This window comes from Protopterus annectens, chromosome 3.part0 (genome assembly GCF_019279795.1).
Source record: "Protopterus annectens isolate FY-2018-M chromosome 3.part0, PAN1.0, whole genome shotgun sequence".
Taxonomy (NCBI): Eukaryota; Metazoa; Chordata; order Ceratodontiformes; family Protopteridae; genus Protopterus; species Protopterus annectens.
In genome coordinates, this window is record NC_056731.1 from 1,813,612,755 (window position 1) to 1,813,633,439 (window position 20,685).

The window sequence follows — 20,685 nt, forward strand, 5'->3', positions numbered from 1 at the left end:
CATTGCAGTTATTAAATTATCTCACTAAAGATCATTGTCAGAAAATCTAGCATTGAAGTGTAGATAAGCCGTCCTTAGATGATGCTTCCCTCCAGACAGCTCCTACTCAAGTCCCAGGTGAGGTTTCTGGGTAGGGGGGCAAATTGACATAAATTATTAGGGAGAAATTTGATAGTTGAGTGGCACAGGGGCAGAAAACACAAAGAAAGTAAACCTCTAGCAGCCATTAGGCAACCAAGTGGTACATATAAAGAAGGCCAGTGGAGAGCTGACACTCTTTCAGGAAGGAGGGATCCAAGGTGTGTAGAATTAAGTAGACCATCACCAACACCTAGAATATGTTTCTTAATTTTATAAGAAGACATGCATACAGCACAAAACTGGTGTGTAGTAGTGATGGGAATTTCCTCTCAGAAAACATGCTGCACAGTTATGCACTAAAAGCAAACGGTCATGTTCAGTGGAAAAAATTTCAAGGTTAGAGTTTTGTAGTAATCCAGCCCCTAAGGTATTCCAGCATGCCCTACTGAAGGAAAATCCTTAGGTAGCAGTAGCTGTTTAATGTGTAAGATATTCCTCCAGTGATATTAAAAGGCTGTGACTACTGCTGATGCTTTATTCCTGAGTGCCAGCTTATCCGTTGACCACACATTGAGATTCTGTACTTTTGACAAACTTCAGTGTGTTTCCCTCATAAATTATTAGGGGAGTAATGTGAGGACCATTAGAGGACTGAAGTGTAGTTTCAGTGGTCACTTAGTCAGTCTTCACAGAATTTATTTATTTATTTATTTGACATTTGTTGTTTGTTTACCGGGAAAGTCCGACTGGGTATGAGCCCGTTTACAGCGTAGGGTTAAGCTTATGGTGATAATTCTTCAGTTAAACATGGATGGAATCAGGTTGTTCTACACAATGTTGAGCATCATCCGAAGTAGGCCCTTACAATGTGACTGTTATGCCAGTGATCTGTCCCGTTTAACATATGCATACAGTGAACAGCACTGTCTCAAAATTGGGTATTGTGGAACAGAATCAGTGTAAACTGTATGCCAAGGTGACTTTATGTCAGAAGTAACTGTCTTAAGCGTGCTTCAGGAGGTAGGAGACAAACCATTCAAGAACAATGGGCAAAAGTCTACAGTGAATCTGAAAGGTACATTGTGTCACAATCATCAACTGTATCTTGTGCATCAGGAAGATTAAAGAAGAAGAGGATAGAATAGTACTGTTCATCCCTTGCTGTGAGGGGAACACAGGTCAAGTGGACAGGTTGTGGTCATACCATGAGACTGTTTCCTTCACCACATTAGAGGTAGCCACATCACATTGTAAAATCAAGTCTGAAATTTGCCTTTATTGTAAGCTAGACATGATATGTGTGAAGTCCCTGAACTAGCCTGAACTTCTGCATTATAAACAGGAATTCTATAGAAAGAGCTGTGAGCTTATCATTGAACTATTTGTTAAAATCTTCCAGTTAGAGAGAGTCATCATTGATCTGATAGGGAAGTTTTTGACTCTTTGTAGAAATTTCTAGGCATTTCTGGGGGAAGAGTAAGTGAGAAGGAACTTTTCATTTGTTCCTGCCCCCATTACATACTCAGTAGTACTGGTACCACAGCCTGAATCCTGCTTCACTGTCAGTGCTGTCTTAAAACCAGCTGTAACTCCCTCATCTTGTCGTATCTATGCTAATGAATAACAGAAGCATGGGGGAGCACTGCAGGTGCTAGATTTGCAGCAAATTTTCATACAGCCTGGTCTCCTTTATGAACTTAGCCAAAATCAGAAACAAGAAGGATGCTTAATGCTCACCAAATGATCTATAAAAATCAGTGCATACCAAGATTATATATTCCCTGTTCCGAAGGAGGGATGGGCCTCCTTGAAATTGATTTCATGTACAAATCTGCAATTGTGGGACTTCACACATATCTGCTGACGTCACAGGACCCAAACATAGTGAAAGTTTTGAAACATGAGAATAATTCTCTGCTTAACCTAACAGAAGCATATCGTTGTCAAGCAGGAATGGAAATCAAACCAGAAGTAGGTAAAAATCAGACAACAACTGAATGTGTCAAAAAACAAACGAAAGACTGTAAGGTGAAGGACCAGATCAGATAAAAAGGCAAGAAATGTGGAAAACGCATAAATATAGTTGCAAGTAAGTATAGAAAACTTCTGGAAGAACCTCATGTTGATCAGGAATGAATGCAGGAATGGTTAAGGAGAGGTGAATTCAAACCAAGAGATGGAAGGTTAATATTGGAGGCTCAAGATAGTGGTCTACGTACACGGTGGTTTACAAAGTCCATTGAACATGTGGGAGAAACAGACAAATGTAGGTTTTGTAAAACCGAACTGGAAACAGTTGCGCACCTCATTGCTGGTTGTGACATACTAATGGCAGAAGGACTGTATACTGAAAGGCACAATAATGTGGCGAGACTTTGCACTGGGGATTGTGCAAATATTATGGTTTCAAAGTGGCTGAAAAGCACTGGAAACATGAGCCACAAAGCATCATAGAAAATGATGGTCTGTATCACATGGGATCATCCATTACCAACAATTCAAAAGATAAATGCAAGAAAACCAGATATAGTAGTCCAAGAAAAGAAGACAAAAGCAGCATTGATCATTGAAATTGCCACACCCAGTGACTACATTGTCCTGCGTACAGAGAGACACAAGGTTATAAAATATCAGGATCTGCAAGCAGAAACAAGACCAGTGTGGAAGAAGGATACACAAATAGTTCCAGTAGTAGTAGAAACAATGAGTCTTATAAAAAAGAGTCTACCATCATATTTAGATATGCTACCAATTACACGTAACTCCGTACGAATTACAGGAGGAGTCATTACTGGGCACATTGCAGGTGCTGCAAAGAGCACTTTTGGCTGACATGAAAGACTGAAACAATACTAATTTCATGAACTTTAATCATACTTTGACTTAGGAATGGGGTCCATTCCTGTCATGGTATTAGAAACCCAAAAGATTTGGAAAAATTAAAAAGGGACAGGTCAGCATTAATACCTTGGTTACTGAACATAGGCCTTGCGTTCATGTAAACTGCCCTATATAGGATTATCAGTGAATTTATCACAACTTTTGGTCAGTGAAACATGGTAGCTGCCCTGGGTATCTTATGAGAATAAATGTTGTTGGACCTTATCCCTCTAAGATATAATCCCATGATGGTATGAAGTTACGAAGATGCTGTGCCACAGGAAAACAATAAAGGTCTAAAATACTTCCCTACACTGTGCCTTCTCAGGATTCCAAACTTTCTTCAGAGAGTTTTTTTGACACTCTATCCCCAGTGTATGTCAGTAAGCAGCCTCTTCCCAACCAGTAGGCCTAATTATTCCCCATGGTGAAAATTGACTGGCAGAGCCATCATTCAGACAGCCATCAGGGTTTGTTTAAGGATTTTTTACATTTGTGCTTTTTCCCCACAGATGTTCAGCTTACAGAGTGGGGAGTGGGGGCATACAATGGGCTTGATCACGCTGCACATCCCTCACTTCTGCAAGAGATGTTGCCAGCTATCAGCCCTGTTCCTTCCATTCAAAGATGGGGTGTAGTTTTCCTGGACTCCACCAGAGAATCTCCCACAAACACCCATAACCTTCTCCTTCCCCCATAAAAGGTGAGTGGAACTTGCCCCTATACTCTTCTCCCTCACCGCTTGGCTCCTGCAGTGCTGTAACCACTAGTCCAACCCCAGTCATGTGTGTCGCAGTGAGGACTCCATCTCTGTGCTGCATGGAGCCAGGCTTGACTTCCTGCAAATTTTAAAAAAACCGGAGGGAATTCTGTAGGGTAGAGAAAGCTAGAGAGCAAATAGGCAGTCCTTTTCATGCTTAATGGCTGCCATACATATGATGTAAACAAGCAATTTCCAAGGCCTGATTCAGCATTTAAAACAGGCTTTAATGGAAAAGTGGAATAACCAGAAATAAGAAATACAGATTAAGCAAAAATAAGTTAGTAATATTCAAATTAAACAAAAATGAATGAGGTTAAAACAACTTTAACAGCAAAACAAATAAATAAATTAATACAGCAAATAATCCAGATAACACTTGTTTAATTAGTGGCTCAACTGTCTGAGGGACAAAGTTGGGGTGAGGACTCGCTTGAACGGTCAATGCCAGCTCATTCATCAGTTGTCTGGGGGGGGGCTGCTAGACCTGCTGAATCGGTAACCGCTATTAGTGGCTGGGTATATTACCCAAACATGGTATCCATATTGTGCCTTGCTGCATCAGCAGGGGTTTTCCTACTGTGCCATGGAATAGAAGGTGTTTTAGGGAGCACTCAAGCCTCCTCCTTCACCCGACATATATGGTGAGTTAGCAGGCAGCTTGTAGATAGGCTGCTGTAAGTGGCTAGCAAACTGACCTGCCCTCTGTCACCAACTCTTACTGCTGGCATAATGGATTGGTAGATGGACCTTCCTGGGTAAAACTAATGGGCCCCTAGATGTCCTAACCCAGGGATGCCTAGCTTCAGCAAACAGAGAAAAGCCAAACAAAACAAGCTCTGCTAAGTGACCTTAGGCAGTCAAGCTCTCAGAACTAAGGCAGTTTACTCTCCTCTTACCAGAATAAAAATAGCTTCTTCACTTTTGGCTGAAAGGTTATCAAAGCACAAAACTGTGTTTAAATCAGTAGAAACGCACTCAAAATATAGAAAAATACTTATCCTGTTGCTATGAGCCTGTCTTTGCAGTCAACATGATGGTTGGTTCAAGGGCATAAAAGCAGGAGTGGACCAGCTCACCTTAAAGGCTAACTTCATCTCTAAAAAAACAAAAATAAAAATGGTTAATTTTATTATTGTTTCTGTGCATACACTCTGGACCAGAGTTAGCAAATAGCTGTTTTGCAGTTATTAGTAATTTTGTAACATCTACGGGAGTGAAGATGTTCATCGTGCATACAGCTGCAGTCATTACAGATGGGTTCTCCTGCCGTCAGGCGGGTCCTCGGTCGGCCGAATTCCAAAGTCTAGGTCCGGCGTCGGTTGTTGTCGCTTTCTTTCCTGACGTCAGTGCGACAGGGGTATATAAGACACAGCCAACACCATTTTCTTCAGTCTTTTTTGCTGCGCGGTGCCCGAAGCAGAAGCAGTTCGCAAGTGCCGGTCGGCCAGCTCCTGAAATTACGAAAATTTGGAAACCGAAGTCTTCTTTAAAGCTAAGTACCCCGTTGGGGAAACTTTTCTTGCCTCAGACCGATGTCAGACAAAGTTAACAATTGTATTTCTTGTGGGAAGCAAATACCGCATAAGGATTTCCATTCCCTCTGTATACCTTGTTTAGGCCCAGACCACAACGTCTCGGGCTGTCGCTTTTGTGCTACTTTCAATAAACGCACTATTAAGCGTCGGGCAGAGTTCGCCCAGCACTTTTTTGGTAAAGCTTTTAATTATAAAATGTCGTCGGAGACTCCGACTACTGTTTTGTCCAAAAAACGCAAGGACAAAGACCGACACGCGAGGTCCACGGTCTCCACCGACACCACGCCAAAACCTGCTACACGTGGTCCGGTTCTCAGCGAGGCGCCTACGCAGCCCCTGACTACCGACGACACTTCTCTGGCGGTGTCTTCTGTAACCGAGACCGCAGGTTCCTCGGCCCATACCGTGACTACAGCTACCGAAGCCACTGTGAGTGTTGAGCCTCTTAATGTGGACAGGTCCACTTCCACCCATGGTGTCTTCAGACCTTCTTCTTCCTTTTCCATAAAGGCCTTTACTAAGTCTAAATCAGCCATGAATTCCAAGAGGCCTGTTGCACAGGGCCCATCTCCAGGCCCCATGCCTAAAAAGCAGATGCTCAAAATGGCTGAGGATTTAATTACTCTTATCAGGGGTTCCCAACCCCCTCCGGACAAGAGACCCAGAGTGGAGGAAGATTCTCTCTCTTCTGACTAGGGCTGCATTATTTCAGAACATTCTGATGAAGAGGAACATTCGTTTTCCCCTTTTGAAGATTCTAATGCAGAGCAGTCCATTCCTTCTGTATCCCCCCCAGATGATTTTTCATTCGGGGAAACCTTGCATACCTTGAGGGAACACTTCCATTGGGAAGGCCAAGATTTTTCAGATTCCAAGAAAAGGCTTAGGGAATTTCTTTTGCTACCTCAGCACAGACCTCTGGCGATACCTCCTGTCTTGGACATACTTGATGATGTTTACTCGGAGGCTTGCCTTAATCCGGATTCCCTGCCTCCTGCCCCAGTCAAGCCTGATAGGTACTACAGAGTTCCTAACTCACACCAATTTCTTTACAAAAGCCATAATGCTGACCTTGAAACCATTTCTCAAGGCCCCAAGGGAATGAAGGCCTCTACTGCTAAGACTCCATTACCTTCCGAGAGAGAGTCTAGATCCTTAGAAAGGTGGAGAAAAAAGGTATATACCTCGGCCACCCTAGCCATGAGGGCCTTAAATTGTCAGTTCCATATGCTTAAATATCAGCAGTTTCTGTTATCACAATTAAGGAATAAAATGTCACAACCTGAACAACCAGATTTGAAGGAGTTGCAGGATATGATGCATAGTGCAGAACAAGTGGGTAAACACACCTTACAATGTGGCTATGATGCTCTAGAGGCCTCAAGTAGAGCTGCTGTTACAGGATCAGTCATTCGTAGACATGCCTGGCTTAGGGAACAAACCTTGCCTGATCATGTTAAAGCTAAACTACTAGATGCTCCTTTACAAAAGGATGTATTATTTGGTACTAATGCTGAGGAGATACTACGGAAAATGGAAGAAAAGCTAAATCTATGCAAACTGTCAAAGCTTTTCTACAGGTACAACCACCACGCTTTTAGCAGAAATTGGCCTTCAAAAACTGGTCCTTTCCAGCCACGGACAAGCCCCAAAGAGGTAGATACAGGCACACAAGGGCAGAGGACAATCTCAAGGATCATATAGAGGCAGACAATGGCAATCTCCAGCACCAAGAGGTGGCGAAGACAGTGCACAACAATACAGGAAACAAACCCAATGACTTTCTCCTTTGCATGCCAAGCAAGGCTCAGGTGGCAGCACCCTTGGGAGGAAAGCTGGCATTATTTTCAAAAAATTGGCATATTGTCACAAAAGACAAATGGATCCTGGACATTATAAACGGAGGCTACAGATTTCATTTTCACACTCTTCCAAAAATGAGAGGCATGCCGAACCTGCCACACAATCAAAGGGCAGAGGCTCAAATACAAATTTCAAAGCTCGTGGACATGAAAGCTATTCAAGAGGTACCTACTCACGAACAAGGTCAAGGTTTTTATTCCAGACTATTCCTGGTACCAAGGAAGGGAACCGATTGGAGACCCATTTTGGACTTATCCATCCTAAACACATTTTTACTCGTACCAAAATTCAAGATGCTCACCTTACAGCAGCTTCTTCCCATGCTGGGCAAGGAGTCTTGGCTGGTAACATTGGACCTCAAGGAGGCATACCTGCATGTCCCAATCAGACAAAGCTGCAGAAGATACCTCAGATTTCTTGCAGGTTCAATCCACTATCAATTCTCTGCATTACCCTTTGGCTTATCTACTGCGCCCAGAGTATTCACGAAATGCCTGGCATCAGTAATTGCCTACTGCAGACTTCAAGGGATACAAATGTACCCTTATTTGGACGATTGCCTGATCCAAGCGGACAGCAAAGACATACTTCTGGAACATCTGGCTTATGTAACACGGTTATTGAATTCTCTGGGATACACAGTCAACAAAGAGAAATCCAGGCTAACACCATCTCGGAAAATTATTTTCCTGGGTGCCAACTTGGACACAAACACCCAGATGGCCTATCTTACGCCAGAAAAACAGGGGCAACTAACTCAGTACTTCAAGATGCTAGCAAGTTGTACCAGGCTAACTGCAAGGAAAATCCTGCAGGCTCTGGGGTTCATGGCATCTTGCATTCTTCTAATCCCATGTGCAAAGTTGCATATGAGGAAACTTCAATGGTACCTAAAAAACCTATGGTCTCAACACAGCCACAGTTTGGAAACAATAATACCACTAATTCCATGTTTGCAAAAGGAATTTCTATGGTGGTCCCAAGCATGCCAAACAAACACAGGTCTACCATTCTGCAAGCCTCAAGCAAATCAAGTCATCACAACAGATGCCTCAGACTATGCCTGGGGGGCACACATGACAGACAGGTGCATTCAGGGCAAATGGTCCCAAAAGGAAAAGCACCTTCACATCAATCAAAAGGAAATGCTAGCAGTGATAAATGCCATTACAGCCTTCAAGGGCCTCCTGCATCCAGGGCAATCATTGATAAGAACAGACAACACCACAGTAATGTGGTACATAAACAAACAAGGAGGAACACATTCATACCCTCTGTGCAGGCTGGCCATGTCACTTTGGAGCATGGCTCTGGAATGGCAAATCGAGCTTCAAGCACAGTACCTGCCAGGTTTGGAAAACACGCTGGCAGACAATCTAAGCAGAAATATGACAGATCCGCACGAATGGAAGTTGCATCCTCAAGTGTTTACAAAGATAATCCAAGCGTGGGGAAGGCCGGACATAGATCTCTTTGCCTCCCACAAGAATCATCAATTGACAAAATTCTGCTCAAGAACATTTCATCCAAAGGCCTGGAGAGTGGACCCCCTTTCTTTCAGTTAGGCAGCACGGACAGTTTACGCCTTCCCACCTTTGCCTCTACTGCCCAAGGTGCTCTTGAAAGCAAGAGCAGACAGACCAAAGATGATACTGATTGCTCCAGACTGGCCAAGACAACACTGGTACCCACTCCTGAGAAGTCTAACACATTCTCCTCCCTGGACCCTACCTCTAATGCCTCTTCTCCTGACTCAGCACAGCTACAAAACTCTTCACAGTCAGCTGAAAACACTCAATCTGGCTGCATGGAAAATTCCTTAACACCACAACAGACCCTACTCTCCAAGGAGGTGCAGGATGTCATTTTGGAGGCCAGAAGACCATCTACTAGAAAAGCTTACTCCGCAAAATGGAAACGGTTTTGCGCTTGGAATGAGAAAAAGGGCCAGGATCCTAGAAAACTGAATTTACCTCAGATATTACAGTATCTAGCTGAGCTGTTGAACAGTGGACTTTCATTTTCCTCCATCAAAATCCATGCCTCAGCCATTTCTGCAGAATACTACACTGATCCACCCTTATTCTCTCACCCTCTCTTAAGGCAGTTCCTCAGAAGGGCTAAGAATATAAGACCTCCAAGGAAACAACCAATACCAGCCTGGGATCTTAATTACATTCTAGAAAAATTAACATTGCCTCCCTTTGAACCAGCTGCCTCAACAGATTTGCAATATTGGTCCTGGAAAACAGCTTTCCTTCTGGCTATTACCTCAGCTCGTAGGGTCTTGGAACTACAAGCCCTCATGGCTGTGCAGCCCTTTCTCATCTTCCATCAGGACAGGGTTTCCCTACGAACCAACCCGTCATTTATGCCTAAGGTAGTATCCAGGGTAGCTTTAAATCAGGCCATACACTTACCTACCTTTTACCCCAATCCTCAAAACAAAGGGGAAAGGCTGCTACATTCCTTAGACATCCATAGACAGCTGCGTTACTATTTGGACAGAACAAAGCCTTTCAGGAAATCAGAACAACTCTTTGTGTCCTATGCTGTAGGAGCTCAAGGAAGCCAATTTCCAAACAGACAATTTCAAAATGGATAGGCCACTGCATACGGTTTTGTTACTCCTTTCATGGTAAATCTGTACCTGCAGGCATCAGATCCCACTCCACAAGGGCCACAGCTACCTCTGCAGCCTTCCTCAGAGGAGTCCCTACCAAAGATATTTTGGAGGCAGCCACTTGGAGTTCTGTGCATACCTTCACTAAACACTACCACCTACCTTTATACTCCAAAACTAGAGCAGGCTTTGCCACTGCTGTGTTGCAGGGCATTCTGGCTCCTCCCAGTTCCACCTAGTGCCTACCACCCTGTGCGTAGCTTTGGGACTCTACCCATCTGTAATGACTGCAGCTGTATGCACGATGAACATAGTACAGTTTTGTACCTACCATAAATGTAGATGTTCGAGTGCTAATACAGCTGCAGTCCAGGTTTCCCTCCCTCCTTCCCCTCTGGGTACAGACCTAGTGGTTAACTCCTCATCTTACAACCTGATTGGGTTATCCTTCTATGGTGTATTTGCTTGCAACTACTGATTTTTGATTATATTTCATTGCATGATTATATATAATATAGATATATATTGCCTTCCTTCTGGGGGCACCTGACATCTGGGGCAAGAAAGACTGAAGAAAATGGCGTTGGCTGTGTCTTCTATACCCCTGTCGCACTGACGTCAGGAAAGAAAGCGACAACAACCGACGCCGGACCTAGACTTTGGAATTCGGCCGACCGAGGACCCGCCTGACGGCAGGAGAACCCATCTGTAATGACTGCAGCTGTATTAGCACTCGAACATCTACATTTATGGTAGGTACAAAACTGTACTTTTTGAGATACTGAAAATTTGTGATTAGTCTCCTGTTCCTGGTATAGGTTAAGTGAAGACAGTAGCCCAGGTCCTGACAACATGTAAGGGTGGGTCTTAATCAAAGTGGCTGAGTTCATTTGACCTTGGTTATCTTTCTTATTTAACCAACTCCTGTCAGACTGTTGTTTACCAGAGTATTGAAAACTGGGTAACATTATTATACTTCATAAAGGAGGTACAACTAGTGCTGTAACTAATTTTAGACTTAGCAGCTTAACATCACTTCTTATCGAGATGTTTGAGAGATGTCTACTTGCAGTTATAGAGGCAAATAATGATATCAGGCATTTGTCACTTATCTCAACATGGTTTTGTTAGGAATAGATCCATCTTTACCAACTCGGTCTATTTTTATGACCTTGACAGTTTGGCATTGGATCATGGATTGGTATATGTGTTACTTATTTAGATGTCTCAAAAACCTTTGACAGCACTCCTCGTTAAATAATCAAGAGAATCCACAAAAAGGTTCTCCACAAATCCACACTTTATAATCTGAATAACTACATGGCTTTGTAATAAGAAACACAAGAGTGAAAATGTTAAAGTATTATTCAGATTGGGCATTGCAGCTGGGGTATCTGAGGGCTCCCTTTTGGGGCCCATTCTGTATAATACAACTGGATATCAAAATATGCAGATGATATTGGTATGGTTATCCCACTTAACTATAATACTAATGGAATCAATTTTAATATCTACTTTATTAGAGTGTATAATTTAAAAATAGTGGACTAAATATTAATCAAGACAAGAATGCTATTATATTTTCCAGCCAATGTGATCCTGAGATAAAAATTAGTATGGGCAGTCTAGAATTACCATTATTACACATGTATAAAGATTTCTGTGTCAGAATTAGTAGCAACCTAAAGTTTAAAGTCAGTGCTCAATTTTTTAAAAGTAAGGTGGTGAGAATTGGTGACTGTTTTTAAAAATCCTTTGCCTAGGATCCTTATTTAATGGAAAAGTGTGATGCCTTCTGTTCATATGGTGTGATAGTAAAGAAACGAATTGTCTTTAAGAGGGAATATAATGTTCAAAGTATATTCTAAGGTGATTAAACAGTCAGTCTGGGAAGTTAGATATAACCAGTCTGTAAGTAAGAGTGGTTCCAGGAACTTTAGATTTTTTAAAACATCTTTATTAAACTATTTAGGGATTGGGGATTGGCATAAGGGTTGAAGTGTTTACTTCACAGAGAGGAGGTACAATGTTTGATTTCCACCATGGGAAATTGGCTAGGCTTAAAATTGTCCACAAGGGCAGCTAGACTTGTACTTAACTATGAACCTATAACTATGAACTTATGACTTTTTTTAACTGGCATGGGTACAAATAAACTAATAGAAAATAAAATAGTACTGGAGTCTTACTATGGTTCATTTTTGTGCAGTATATATACATGCATAATTTGTAACAATTTTATTTATTCCATTACATAAATTGATCACTTCCCACCTTCCCTTCATTCATCCTCCTGAACATTATTTTCCATGCATTGTTCCTAGTAATTTGATTTATTTGTACATAATTTGTTCCTTTCCTTTTTTTAAAGATCACACCTCCATTTCTTTTATCCCTTTACAGTATTCAATACGTTAGTTTTGCTTGGTTTAGATTTTGATTTCAATTTTCTAGTAATTGATTTTTTTGGCAGCCAGTAATATTAAACTTAGTAAAGCCTTACTCTGTCTAGGTAGTCCAGGGCTTATTTCCCAGATCAAAAGAATCATTTCCTTAGATATAATGATTTGCTGCCCAACATTTCTGATAAAAGGGAATTTTTTAAATCTGCCCACTCTTTACATTCCCAAAAGCATATTCCCAATTACCTCTCTCTTTCCCATCATAGCTCAAGCATTTGCTGTCTTACTGATGAAAAAGACTCTGAAGTCTGCACAGGGTATAAAAAATACATTTGCAAACACTTCCATGCAAAATCCTAAATGTTTTCTACTTTGTTGCATACGTAGGAACCATGCAGATGTCCTTCCACTGTTCCTTTGTAAACTGTCTTTCCAATCTCTCTTCCCACTCTATTCTACCCCCTACTGATTGAATCTTATCATGCATTATTTTATATGCCCCACTACCCCTTTTTAACAGTAGCTTCTGTTCTAGACTCCACTAAAAACTCAATCAGAGCAAGATTCCCACATTGATCTGAGAGTGTTCATCATTTCTAAACTCCAATGTGCAGTGATAAGCTATGAGACTATTATGACAGAGGCCAGAAGAAGCAGATGTGCACATGTAGAGGGTTCAGTCAGATGGAAGTAGGTTCTGTTCTTTCTCTTGACAAGGGGGCATGCTAAGACCAGATGTGGAGTACAAGCTGTACTGAGATTACAGTGAAGAGTACTACAAGCAGATAGACAATGTGCAAGACAAGAGCTGCTACAATAGTTGTGATTTGGAGGGGTTGGAATATGATGAAAGGCTGAAGGCATTGGGCATAAACATTTTGAAGTAAAGAAGATACTTGGAGAATACAGCATGGTCTTATGCTATCTGGAATGGTGGGATGTTGTTAAGAGGGAAGGCCAATGGAAGATATAAAATTCAAGTAAGATGTAAAAAGAAATTATTATTAAAACAAAGGTTGATCCTTGGAATGACCTTCTGGAAAAGGTGTAGATCAGCAGTGGAATTTGAGGGAGCTTTGATTGGTTAGAATAGAAATGAGTGTAACAGCTGTATAACCATTCCACAGTTGGAAACATAATATAATAGGCTACTGATCTTTTGTTAGCTTGTTCTTATTTGTATATATTCCTTATTAGTAGCTGATTGTATCTTTTAAAAGTTTATTTTTGAGTCTAATTCAGTATGTCTAAACCAGTATATTTTATGTCACTGAGACTTAAAGATCTAATGCTCTTCAATTTTTTTTCTCTAGGGCTTTCCCAGACCATGGACTCTACGCCACACCAATTTTTTTCTCATCTGACTGGCTTAATGAATACTGGGATTCAATTGAGGTGGACGATTATCGATTTGTTTATATGGGCCCCAAAGGATCATGGTAATGTAATCATTTCATATTTATTTGTGCTTTGCTTCCAGATGAAAGTAGCAGTCCACCATGGCATCATCCATTCTTTTTTACTGCAGTTATGTGGACATCTCAGAGAGAAGGATTACAGTCAATTAGTCTGCTAACTGCCAACTGCCCCAGAGCTACCTTCCAGATTTTTTTCAAAAGAGGAAGCCCCATTGGGAAAATTATGTATTTTCTTATATCTCTGTTATGTTAATGATATTTTTCTTGATGATATTTCCAGAGAAACACAATCTATTTTTCAGAATTAGCTTTTTGTAGATGTTCATCGTGCATACAGCTGCAGTCATAACAGATGGGTTATCCTGCCGTCAGGCGGGTCCTCGGTTGGCCGAATTCCAAAGTCTAGGTCCGGCGTGGGTTGTCGTCGCTTCTTCCCTGACGTCAGTGTGGCAGGGGTATAAAAGAGCCAGCCGATGCCATCTTCTTCAGTCTTTCTTGCCGCGCGGTGCCCGAAGCAGAAGCAGTTCGCAAGTGCCGGTCGGCCAGCTCCTGAGATTTACGAAAATATTTCAGCCGAAGTCTTCTTGAAAGCTAAGTACCCCGTTGGGGAAACTTTTCTTGCCTCAGACCGATGTCAGACAAAGTTAATAATTGCATTTCATGTGGGAAGCAAATATCGCTTAAGGATTTCCACTCGTTCTGTATTCCTTGCTTAGGCTCAGACCACGACATCTCGGCCTGCCGTTTTTGTGCTAGATTCAACAAACGCACTATTAAGCGTCGGGCGGAGATCGCCCTTCACTATTTTGGTAATAAATTTAATTACATTATGTCGTCGGATACTCCGACTCCAGTTTTGAGTAAAAGACGCAAAGATAAGGACCGACATACGAGGTCCGCGACTTCTACTGACACCATGCTAAGGCCGACTACCGGTTCTCCGGTTCTCAGCGAGGCACCTACGCAGTCCCTGAGTACCGATGACACTTCATTACCTGTGTCTTCAGTACCCGAGGTCGCAGGCTCCTCGGTCCCCATTCCACCTACAGATACCGACGCCACTCTTGGCGGGGAAACTCAGAGTTTAGACAGGTCTGCCATTTCTCAAGGTGTCTTCAGGCCTTCTTCCTTCTCTATTAAAGCTTTCACAAAATCTAAAGCAGCCATGAAAACTAAAAAACAGGGACCTCAAACCCCCTCTCAAGGCCCCATGCCTAAAAAAACAGATGCTCAAAATGGCTGAGGATTTGATTACTCTTATCAGGGGTTCTCAACCCCCCCCTCGGACAAAAGGCCCAGATTAGAGGAAGACTACCCTTCCTCAGATCGAGACTCTATTACCTCTGAACATTCTGAGGACCAGGACTATACCTATTCTCCTTTTGAAGACTCTGATGCAGAGGAGTCTATTCCCTTGGTCTCCCCCCCTGAGGACTACTCTTTTGGGGAAACCCTGCATACCTTGAGGGAACACTTTCACTGGGAAGGCGAAGATTACGCAGATTCCAAGGAAAAGGCTCAGGGATTTTCTCTTGCTCCCCCAGCATAGGCCCCTGGCTATCCCTCCTGTTTTAGATATATTAGATGATGTGTACACAGAAGCCAGCCTAAACCCAGATTCTTTACCTCCAGCTTATTACCGGGTCCCTGATTCACACCAGTTCCTATACAAAAGCCATACTGCTGACCCAGAAACTATTTCACAGGGTCCCAAGGGAATTAAGGCCTCTACTGCTAAAAACCCATTACCTTCAGAGAGAGATTCCAGAGCTTTAGAAAGGTGGGGGGGAAAAGGTGTATACCTCGGCCACTTTAACCATGAGGGCATTAAACTGTCAGTTTCATATGTTAAAGTATCAACAGTTTTTGTTATCTCAGTTGAAAAGCAAAATGACACAACCAGAACAACCAGATTTAAAAGAGTTGCAGGATTTGTTGCATGGTGCAGAGCAAGTGGGTAAACACACCTTGCAGTGTGGTTTTGATGCTTTAGAGGCCTCATGTAGAGCTGCTGTTACAGGGTCTGTCATATGTAGACATGCTTGGCTCAAAGAGCAAGCCTTACCAGATCATGTCAAAGCTAAATTACTAGATGCACCCCTTCAAAAAGACGTATTGTTTGGTGTTAAAGCTGAGGAGGTACTAAAGAAAATGGAGGAAAAAGCGAGATCAATGCAAACAGTAAAAGATTTCCTGCAGGTACAACCTCCACGTTTCAGCAGAAACTGGCCTTCAAAAAATTGGTCCTTTCCAGCCACGGACAGACCTCAAAGAGGCAGATACAGACGCCCGAGGGGTAGAGGGTAACCTCAAGGATCATTCAGAGCCAGACAATGGCAAGCACCAACCCCAAGAGGTGGAGAAGATAGATCACAGTCATTCAGAAAGCAGACACAATGACTTCCCCCTTTACCTGCCAAGCAAAGCTTTAATGGTAGCAACTTTGGGCGGAAAACTGGCATTATTCTCAAAAAATTGGCATATTGTCACAAAAGACAAATGGATTCTGGACATTATATACAGAGGCTACAGATTCCACTTTCACACCCTTCCAAAAATGAGAGGCATGCCAAACCTGCCACAAAATCAAAGGGCAGAGGCACAAAAACAAATTTCAGCTCTCATGGACATGAAAGCTATTCAAGAGGTACCTGCAAAAGAACAAGGTCAAGGGTTTTATTCCAGACTATACCTGGTACCAAGGAAAGACAAAGATTGGAGACCTATTTTAGACCTATCCATCCTAAACACATATTTACAGGTACCAAAATTCAAGATGCTCACATTACAGCAGCTTCTTCCCATGCTGGGCAAGGAGTCTTGGCTGGTAACATTGGACCTCAAGGAGGCATACCTGCATGTCCCTATCAGACAAGATTGCAGAAGATACCTCAGATTTCTTGCAGGTTCAACCCATTATCAATTCTCTGCATTGCCCTTTGGCTTATCTACTGCCCAGAGTGTTTACGAAATGCCTGGCATCAGTAATTGCCTTCTGCAGACTTCAAGGAATACAAATATACCCATATCTGGACGACTGCCTGATCCAAGCGGACAGCAAGGACATACTTCTGAAACACCTGGCATTTGTAATAAAACTGTTGAACTTTCTGGGATACACAGTCAACAAAAAGAAATCAAAACTAATACCCTCTCAAAAAATAATTTTCCTGGGTGCCAGCTTGAATACAACCACCCAGATGGCCTACCTCACGCCAGACAAACAAGGGCAACTATCTCAATACTTCAGCAAAATGGCAACCTTCACCAGGCTGACTGCAAGGAAAGTCCTGCAGGCTCTGGGTTTCATGGCATCTTGCATCCTTCTGATCCCATGTGCAAAGCTGCATATGAGGAAACTTCAGTGGTACCTAAAAAACTTATGGTTTCAACACAGCCACAGTTTGGAAACAATTATACCACTCATTCCATGTCATCAAAAGGAATTTCTGTGGTGGGCTCAAGCATGCCAAAGGAACACAGGTCTCCCTTTCTGCGTACCTCAAGCAACTCAAATCATCACAACAGACGCCTCGGACTACGCCTGGGGGGCACACATGACAGATCAGTGCATTCAGGGAAAATGGTCCCAAAAAGAGAAGCACCTACACATCAACCAAAAGGAAATGCTAGCAGTGCAAAATGCTATTATGGCCTTCAAAGACCTACTGCATCCAAGACAGCTATTGATAAGGACAGACAACACCACAGTGATGTGGTACATAAACAAACAGGGGGGGGGGGACTCATTCATACCCCCTCTGCAGACTAGCCATGACCCTCTGGAACATAGCTCTGGAATTGCAAATCCAACTTCAGGCACAATTCCTGCCAGGGAAGGAAAACACACTGGCAGACAGCCTAAGCAGAAATATGACAGATCCACACGAATGGAAGTTGCATCCTCAAGTTTTCGCAAAGATTACTCAGGCATGGGGACAGCCAGACATAGATCTCTTTGCTACCCACAGAAATTACCAATTGAAAAAATTTTGTTCAAGGACCTATCATCCACAGGCCTGGAAAGTGGACGCACTTTCTTTCAATTGGACAACGTTGACAGTCTATGCCTTTCCACCTCTTCCTCTGCTGCCCAAAGTTCTATTAAAAGCCAGAGCAGAGAGGCCGAAAATGATTCTCATTGCTCCAGATTGGCCAAGACAACACTGGTATCCGCTCCTGAAGAGCCTGACACATTCCCCACCATGGATCCTACCTCTAGTGCCTCTTCTGTTGTCCCAGCACAACTTCAAAACTCTTCACAGCCAGCTCAAAACCCTAAATCTAGCTGCATGGAGAATCCTTTGATTTCACAACAGACCCTCCTCTCCAAGGAGGTGCAGGATGTCATCTTGGAAGCCAGAAGACCTTCTAATAGAAAAGACTACTCCACCAAATGGAAACGATTTTGTACCTGGAATCAGAAAAAGGGCCAGAATCCTTGGGTAATAAATTTACCTCAAATTTTACAGTACCTAGCTGAGATGTTAAACAGTGGACTTTCCTTCTCCTCCATCAAAATCCACGCTTCAGCCATTTCTGCACAATACAACACAGATCCTCCTTTATTCTCTCATCCTCTCTTAAGACAGTTCCTCAGATGGGCAAAGAATATAAGACCCCCAAGGAAACCACCAGTCCCTGCTTGGGACCTCAACTTCATATTGGAAAAGCTGACCCTTCCTCCATTTGAGCCAGCTGCTTCAACAGAACTACAAAACTTGTCATGGAAAACAGTCTTCCTTCTGGCCATCACCTCAGCATGCAGGGATTCAGAACTACAGGCCCTCATGGCTGTGCAACCTTTCATCATTTTCCATCAGGACAGAGTTTCCTTACGAACCAACCCTACCTTTATGCCAAAGGTAGTATCCAGTGTAGCCTTGAATCAGACTGTCTACTTACCTACCTTTTATCCTAACCCACAAAACAAAGGGGAAAGACTACTGCATTCCTTGGACATTCACAGACAACTTCGTTATTATTTGGACAGGACAAACCCATTCAGGAAATCCGAGCAACTCTTTGTGTCCTGTGCTACAGGTGCTCAAGGAAAGGCTATCTCCAAACAGACAATCTCAAAATGGATAGCCCACTGCATACGCTTTTGTTACTCATTTCATGGAAAAGCTGTGCCTTCAAGCATCAGATCCCACTCCACAAGGGCCACAGCTACCTCTGCAGCTTTCCTCGGGGGTTCCTACCAAGGACATTTTGGAAGCAGCCACTTGGAGTTCAGTGCAGACTTTCTCCAAACACTATCACCTTCCACTTTACTCTAAATCTAGAGCGGGATTTGCCACAGCTGTCTTGCAGGGCATCCTTGCTCCTCCTAGTTCCTCTTAGTGCCTGCCACCCCTACTACTTAGCTTTGGGATTCTTCCCATCTGTTATGACTGCAGCTGTATGCACGATGAACATAGTACAGTTTTGTACCTACCATAAATGTAGATGTTCGAGTGCTTATACAGCTGCAGTCCAGGTTTCCCCCCCCTCCATCCCCTCTTAGGACAGGCCTTATGACAAACACCTTCTCATACAATCTATTTGGGGTATTCTTTTATGGTGTATTTGCTTGCAACTACTGTTTTTTGATTATTCTATATTGCATGATTACATAAGTTTATGTTTTGCTTTCCTTCTGGAGGCACCTGACATCTGGGGCAAGAAAAACTGAAGAAGATGGCGTCGGCTGGCTCTTTTATACCCCTGCCGCACTGACGTCAGGGAAGAAGCAACGACAATCGACGCCGGACCTAGAATTTGGAATTCGGCCGACCAAGGACCTGCCTAACGGCAGGATACCCATCTGTTATGACTGCAGCTGTATGAGCACTCGAACATCTACATTTATGGTAGGTACAAAACTGTACTTTCCATAAAGCCTTTTTGACTGCAAGCATTAGATCCTGTTCAAAAATTTATATTTTAAGTTCTGCTTTTGCTTAGGAGAGTCTCACTTTTTGGCTAATTGTTAATTTTTTTTTATGAATTTTACTAGGAAATCCCAGAGAAGTAAAAAGACCATGCTTTGAGTATGAGTGATGCAGAAAAAACAGAAGCCAGTTTTCAGGCATCAGAGCATTCATCTGCATTGTCATGAGAGTCCCTTCCTCCAAAGAAAGCACATAAAAAGAACACTGTCACAAGTAGAGAGAACAGCCTTATGAGAATTGCTGAAGAATGTAATGTTGCTTCTTACAGCCCCAAGGTGGACAGCCTGGTTGGTGGGACCTTTTTTCCTGCCGGTTTCTGTCTGACCCTTTTTGTAAGCAGTCGTGCAGGCAGCAGCTATCATGTCCTTCTACACAGAGTGTCACAAGACTGGTACTCATAAGACTGTGTTGCTACAGACAGCAGACCTCCATCTGGAATTGGTGGTGCAGTCAGGGAAGGATTCATTGCCTTTGCCTACCAGAGGCAAGGTCAGATAGGGCAACAGTCTACATCCTGGTCACATTCCTTGGAGCCGTGGATAATAGAATTTCATAGACCTCCCACTTCACTGATTCAGACTGTACAGCAGATGATCTTTTCATTCGATGACAAGTAGCCATGTGGAGCAATTCTCCACCTTCTGCTGCCATACAATGTAAGTGAGAAAGGGAAACTTCTGCTGCTATGAACTTGGATTCTTCCTCGTTGGAAGAAGATTTCGCTTGTAACATCCAGTTGTTCAGGTGTCAGACTAAATAGCAGCAGGACAAATACAAAATGCTTCTGATAAACAATTTATTTATTTATTTTACATTTGTTGACCGGGCTAATCCAACTGGATACATGTCCATTTTCAGTGGAGGCCCGAGGAGAAAAGCTCCAGTAAAAAAAACATCTTAAAGACATATTAAAAACATATTAAAAACATTCTTGGAAAAAAGCATAGAGATATATCGTACAACTATTAGAAAATAAACATTAATATAGAGTGATGCATCCTCAGATTAACAAAAATTTACAATTTACACATTTTGATTTGTAAAAATTTAAAAATACCGAAACATAATTTAAAGAAAGCACTGTTAAAAAGTTAGTTAAAGAATTGAACATGGAAAGTGGTACTCAGGAATGATAATGTTAGAAATTAAGAGGAAAGATCAGTTTATAGAGAGTTACATAAAGA

The 20,685-nt window shown here is 42.5% G+C and overlaps 1 protein-coding gene across 6 annotated transcripts in view; it reads left to right on the forward strand.

Annotated features, from left to right (window-relative positions):
• The window catches only part of JMJD4 (jumonji domain containing 4), a 381,468-nt gene that overhangs the window by 215,768 nt on the left and 145,015 nt on the right, over positions 1–20,685 (forward strand). For all 6 annotated transcript variants that reach the window (XM_044065866.1, XM_044065868.1, XM_044065864.1 and 3 more), the window contains one exon: positions 13,461–13,586. In XM_044065866.1, the coding sequence (XP_043921801.1) occupies positions 13,461–13,586 (126 nt within the window). The remainder of the gene's footprint in view (positions 1–13,460; positions 13,587–20,685) is intronic.